The sequence below is a fragment of the Malania oleifera genome, chromosome 6 (assembly GCF_029873635.1).
Source record: "Malania oleifera isolate guangnan ecotype guangnan chromosome 6, ASM2987363v1, whole genome shotgun sequence".
NCBI classification, from domain to species: Eukaryota; Viridiplantae; Streptophyta; class Magnoliopsida; order Santalales; family Ximeniaceae; genus Malania; species Malania oleifera.
The window spans coordinates 9,105,647-9,112,444 of NC_080422.1; the positions used below are offsets into that span (position 1 = coordinate 9,105,647).

Genomic DNA, 6,798 nt, shown 5'->3' on the forward strand with positions numbered 1-6,798 from the left:
TATTTTTTCAAAGGATTCAAAAAAATAAATAGTTTTGAAGTAGTGAATTAAAACTATTGAAAAGTAGAATATACTAATGTTGATGGATGATACAATATAACCCTTTTTAGGAAAAAAAATAAAAATAAAAAGCTTGTAATTTTATTGAAAGAACATAAAGTTTGATATATTATGAGTCCATGAGTAAGAATAATATTTTTTAAAAAAGAAAAATAACAAAAGAGGAGGGAGGCACAACACGTGAAAGTGTTTTAAAGCTAAATCCAAGATAAGACTCTCCCTAATAAATACCAGGCATAGAAAAGATAAATTTGAGTGTTGCACCGCAATCTTTTCCAATTCATTATATTTGTCCATAAAATGATAATAGTTTAATTAAACCAAAACAATATTCTGAAGAAAATAGCCTCATAATATAAGCAAGGTGGTGAAAAAAAAAACCCTGAAATATTATTTTTCAGTGATTTGATGTTTAAATTTATTAGTCAATTTTATATTTTAACATAATTTAGATCTTTCAACCTTACAGTCTCACTCCTACTATAATACACAAATTATTTATAGCTGTTAATAATAATAATAATAATAATAATAATAATAATGTGGTGGTGGTAGTAGTAATAGTAGTGTTAGTGTTACAAGGTACCATTTGTAAAGTTTTGTTGATAATGAAAAGATTCATGACACATTTTATGTAAAAAAAAAAAATTAAGAGTTAATTGGTCTTGAATAATTAAAAGAAAAAACTTGTAGTATCCACGATGCATAATATTTGTCAATAAAAAAAATTCAATTTGTCCCCTTTGTAGCATATAAATCTCTCTCTCTCTCTCTCTCTCTCTCTCTCTCTCTCTATTTATCTCCCTTGGGAATTTAATATAATTCTTTAATTGGCCGCTCTTAATAGCAATGAACCATGCATGCCGAATCCATATGGCTCACCTCCTTATATAAGAAGCGAAAACAGTGCTAATACATGCACACTTCTCCTCCTCCACCACCACCTCCTCCTGCTCCTCCTCCTTCTTCTTGTGATAATTGAAAATGGGAGCTACAGAAAATTCCAACATTATCACAACCCTTCATCTGTTCTTCATCTTCCTTTCTCGGTGTTCAGTCTCCTCCCAAGGCAAGTCCTTGGGCCAAAAGCAGCAGCGGAAGCCATGCAATACCTTGACTTTCATTTTGTACAACGGCTCCAATGCTGGGAATGCGACTTCGGTGATCGTGGCGGCGCCGGAGGGTGGCAACCTCACGAAGCTGGCAGCGCAGTTCCATTTCGGGAACATTGTGGTGTTCGACAACCCATTGACGAAGAACAACGATACGACGGCGGAGCAGGTGGGAAGGGCGCAGGGGTTCTGCCTGCAGCTCATGGGGACCGACCCCATCCTGATGAAAAGCAGGAATTTGTCGGTGGTGGGGGGCACCGGCGACTTCGTCATGACCAAGGGAATTGTTGTTGGGCTTTTGTGGAGTTTAGTTACGTTAAATGGGGATGATGACCCGACCTTTTTTTAATGAGAGATTTATATCCTAAGGCTTAGTCCATGGAGTTAAGGCTTGGGTTGTTTTGTAACTCGTTCGGAACCCTGTCTGCAACATATAAAATCATTATTTTTGAGTGATTAGGGTTAAGCGGTCGCACTTGCGAGAGAGCGAGAGGGAGAGCATTGTATCGCCGTACTCTTTGTGTTTTCTTCCTGGTAATAGTGAAATTCCTGCAACTCCGTGGACATAGGCAAAATTGCCGAACCACGTAAATACTGTCTTGTGCGTGAAATTGATTTTTCTTTAGCGTGTATTCTTTCTCTATTTTGTTTCTCACAGGTTTCGAGAATTTGTTCTTAATTCCCAACAATTGCTACTCTCAGGATAGATTCGGTTGAGTGGGGGTTGTCCTTTCGGTTGCTGATTGACATCAAGCTTTATGAGTGTTGGTGATTAATTAGTTGAGAAGATGATTCCGAATCCATGATTAGAATTAGAATTATCTTAATTTGGAGTATGCATGATGAGTTTAATTAGTGTTAGGGTTCGGAGTAGCATGGGGGAGAGGGTGTGGGTTTGGTTGGTGCTTTGGATATGACTAAATGTCGTTTTTCACCTTTCAAAAATAAATCACGAGTGAAGTGTCAATTGTGCAATCTAATAGCTTATGTATCCAATCTAATATAAAATATATTAGATATGACTCCGGTGTTTATTGAGTGGATGATAGGTGCTTATATATATGGTTGGGTCTAAGATCCAATAGACTTCAGCTTTTGGGTCAAGTTGGTGTTCACTCATGTGTATCAAAACTACTCATGGACCCCTCTGACACTAACAAATAGTATCAGAACCAATGGTTTGTAACTCTAGGTGAGGGACATAATAAAAGTTGAGATGTGAAGCTAATTTTCAGGATACATGTGCTAACAGTTGGATGACCAAGTATGTGACAGAAGCTAATAAAGATTACCTAGGCTTAGAATATGGATCCAAATAAGATCAAGACGTGGGAGTTGGAATGTAATCCAAGGCACGTAAGACATGGTGGTAAGGCCCACTTGAGCAACTGTTGGAGAATTGAGCTTACTCCCATGAGGGAGATAATTCTAATTCAAGGGGGAGTAAATAGAACTCATAAGTGAGGGGGAGATGTTGAGAATTTTACTTATGAGTTTGTCCTATATTAAAAAAATTGAATAGATGATGGGTGTTTATTTATACGGTTGGGTTCAAAACCCAATAGACTTAAACTTTTGAGTCAAGTTGGTGTTCACTCATGTGAATCAAAATTATCAAGGACACCTGCAACCCTCACAAGTTCCTAGGATCCTTAATCTGCTCCTCTCTCCCCTCAATCTCTAGGTTAAAATTAGATACCTCTAATATAGTCTCGTACTCTAATTATTGAAATCTTAGCGCAAAATCCTAATTTTTATGTAACTAGTTTAATATATCCTAATAATAAATGTCACTTCATTAATTATTAAAAATTATTTGATCACGTAAGTTACTTTTATAATTATGGACAAAACCTTCTAAATGTTGAAGTATAATAGCAATATAAACCCTAAATGACTCAATCTAGTCCTCAAAATTAGTCCTAGATAATGTTTTGACAAGAAGATTTTATAGAGTAGTTGAGAAAATAATAAATGGACGTATTTTATTCTGAATATAAAACAAAATCATGTCATATACATGCTTTTCTCACTATCTAATCGACCATAGGGTACAGACCAAACTCCCCAAGTAATGGAGGTCTCACCAAAGAATCTTATACTACAATGCTAATTAAACCAACTTTTTCTGGGTCAAATTAATTTTGAGGTACCCACCTAAGAGTCTCAAGCTATAACACCTAACAAAGATCATCTCAAAACAAAGTCAAGTAATCGAATATCATGCAACCAAATATTCGATAAAGAAAATACTTGAATCCCTAAATGTATAATACCGAATTCACTTTCTCTATGTTTACCAAAAATTTCACAACCAATGACACCAAAAGAGTAATCACCATGAATCATGAGATTCTTAGCACCAACACAATTCAAAAACAGATTTACATGGCAACAATCATATTATATTATTCAATCAGCTCCATCACAACGAACACCATTAATTAGCCTCATAGATGATAGAATTATTTATACCCATTAATGTTCAACTTTCAACTACTCACGATCATGCTGGGTTGGTCTTAAGCAAGGAGGCACTGAACGAGTTTGCAGCTTACCATATGTCTAAAATCCATCATTATCTTGTCTATGTAGCTGTATCAATATCAAAGTACATGTAAAAAAAAATTTATTATATTAAAATTTGAGGCATAAAAAATTATATATGGTCTTAGTCTAAAAGTGAACCCCAATGGGGATTCACAGGAGGGCAGGCTCTAAAATAAAATGAAATAAATAAGAATTCTTGGAGCGCCGCATGTTTGGGCCTCACGTGAACTATATTCTTGCTTAAGGCGGTTTTGCCAAAGCAAAAGGGAAAGGGCCCAAGATGAAATGGTTCCTTCAAATTACTCAGGACTAGGAGCACAAGTACTTTTCATAACAAAATACTCAATTTAAGAATACAACAACAACAACAAAACCAATTCTTAGTCGCACTAAATGAAATCACCTAAATGAATTCTTTTTCGCCCATTTATGCGATTAGACCATTTCTTTTGATAGATTCAATTTAATAAATATTAATAATAAATATTGAACTAAAAATAAGGATTATTTGATTGTACTTAAAAGAATTGATATTTGGATACTTACTTTTATTATTGAAGATTATTTTTTAATTATATTTTAATTTATAAATATTGATATCTTTTAATTAATGATTTCCTTAATAACTATTTTATTGATTTATCATTAAAATTTAAATATTTACTTTTTAAAAAATTGTATAAGATTATTGTTTTCAATCAGTAATAGTCTTATTGTCAATGTATATTTATAACATACTACTATCATATGAAAGTATGATTGAAATAATACAATTAATTAAATTTAAAATATTAATTCATTTAATGTTAATTTAAATCAATAATTAGTTATTGTTCAATCTAAAATTGAATTATAAAAACTAATATGCAATTTTAAATAAAAAAAAAGTTATATTTATATCGTTGAAATTTTAAATGATAATTACATTAATTTTATAATTAAAATTTAAATATTTTATATAAAATATAATCACATAATAGTATTTATTAATTAACTACAATATTTTTATTAATGTATATTTATAGCATATGATTGTCACATTAATTTATTTTTAAAAATAATGTTAATAACTAAATTAAAATTTTTAGTTTAGTTAAAGTTAATTTAAGTTTATATATTGTTCTTTTACTCATTTTAGAATTTAATTATATTTTATTTTAAGTGTAATGCATTTTGTTTTATAATTTGGTTTGTAATAATGCATGTTATGAATGTTAAGCTCAAAATGACCATAAACTAACCGTAGGGAATCAAACTTAATTTCAGTCGACTGACATTGCATTTTTTAGGCTTAATTAAAAAGCCTCGGTCGACCAACTAGTTTATGTGTTATAGCCCTTGGTCAACCGAACACACTCAATGCTTGAAGTCGAAGTTTGACTTGACTCGGTCAACTGACCGAGTTTGAACTGAGGTTTCACGGTCGACCGATAACACTGCAAGCTTGAAGTCAAAGTTTGACTAAGGCTCGATCGACCAACCTAGTTTTGAAGATACCGTCCACTGTCGACTGAACGGTCAAATTGTACTTTTCATTGTACTCAGCCAACTGGTCATTTAGTTTAAATTAACCACGGTCGACCGAAATTTAAATTCAGCAAACCAAACCTAAGTCTCGGTCGACCAAACCTACGAAGGTTCAGAAATCGTCCTAACTCGACTGACCGACCTTTGTCTTCGGTCGACTGAACCTCTCGGGTTAACCAATTTTTAAGCACCTAAACGCAATTAACCTTTGGTTAAAAAAATTAAAAAATGACCTTAGTATCCTTTAATCAATCTAATTTTGAAATGTTTATATATACCCCTTCATTACTCTATTTTCAACATGAGATTAAAAAGAAAAATCCTCCCAAAATATTTTGATTCTTTATTAAATTTCTACTCTCTTATAATGATTTGTTTGAAAATTTTTTAGAGAGAGTATTCATTTTGTGCATTCATTTTTACATTATAAATCATTTACTCTCATTCAATCCTTCCCTTTCGTAATCATTCTTGAGACTAAGATTATTGTTTCTCCCACATTTTTTTTAAAAATATCTTTGGGAGTAAACCTTGTATAGCTTGTGATTCTTGCACATCTATTGCAATATTTCAAAAAACTCACTAATTCTTATTGCAAATCTCTTTTGAGCAAATTACCCTAAGCTTCTCCTACACTTATTTTGAAACATATTTTTGAGAAAATCTTTAGGTAGATTAAGACCACCTTTAGCATATTTTCATTTACATATCTCTTCTATAAAAGATCACTTATTTTTTTTATTTGGGAAAAAATTATTGAAAGCAAATACCCTAGGTTCTCCTTTATTCTCATTGGAAAATATTTTTGGAGAAATTGATTTGGAGTAGAATCTTTGAAGCAATTATCAAATACATCATTTCTATAGATTGCAAATATATTTTGAGAAATTACTCTTACTCAAATTGAACTTTTATTTCATATCATAAGTGAGCACATTGAACTTAATTGTTATACCCATCTGCTTAGTATAGAAGCATTCATTGTTGTACAAAAAATATTTCATATTAATTATCTGTTGCATTCCTAACATGTGGTTGAAAGAGGGAGACTCGCCCTATGAATACTTTTGAATTGCTCTAACTCGATTAGGAAAGCACCGAATTGGCTCAGACCCAGTTAGGAGAACTAGGTGCACCAGTCTATAAGGTGTTGTAAACGGTGTCGCTCCACCCGTAAGCGAGCAGCTAGTGGAATCCTCTTTTTCGTGAGCATGAGGCGAGGACGTAGGCAGTATTGGCTGAAGCCCAATATCATATAGTGCATTGTTTTTTTCCTTGCATACTTTATTTTTTGTTCTTGAATTAATGTTTATATTTTATTTATTGTGAATAATTGGGAAATACTGAAACTACTTTAATTGCTTTATATTTTTGCTCAGTTAAATATCTATTGAGTCGGTGAATGCTAGAAAAACCCTCAGTTATGCAATACTGTTCGTGGATTTGAACCTAACCGAGGCAAAATTTTTAAATACCCAATTCACCCCCCCCCCCCCCTTTTTGGGTGCTTACACCAATTACAACAATTGGTATCAGAACTTCGTTGCAC

At 32.7% G+C, this 6,798-nt stretch overlaps 1 protein-coding gene across 1 annotated transcript; it reads left to right on the top strand.

Moving 5' to 3' along the window:
• The first annotated feature begins 1,044 nt into the window (after positions 1-1,044).
• On the top strand, positions 1,045-1,944 carry LOC131158460 (dirigent protein-like). The gene is made up of 2 exons (XM_058113328.1): positions 1,045-1,459; positions 1,856-1,944. The coding sequence occupies exons 1-2, from the start codon at positions 1,045-1,047 to the stop codon at positions 1,942-1,944; spliced, it is 504 nt and encodes a 167-aa protein (XP_057969311.1).
• The last annotated feature ends 4,854 nt before the right edge of the window (positions 1,945-6,798 follow it).

What these genes read in the sequence shown, in the direction of transcription:
- LOC131158460 (XM_058113328.1), top strand. Translation starts at nt 1,045, where the DNA reads ATGGGAGCTACAGAAAATTCCAACATTATCACAACCCTTCATCTGTTC. An exon ending in CGTCATGACCAAGGGAATTG is followed by an intron (nt 1,460 to 1,855) that starts TTGTTGGGCTTT and finishes GTTCTTAATTCC; the next exon opens with CAACAATTGCTACTCTCAGG.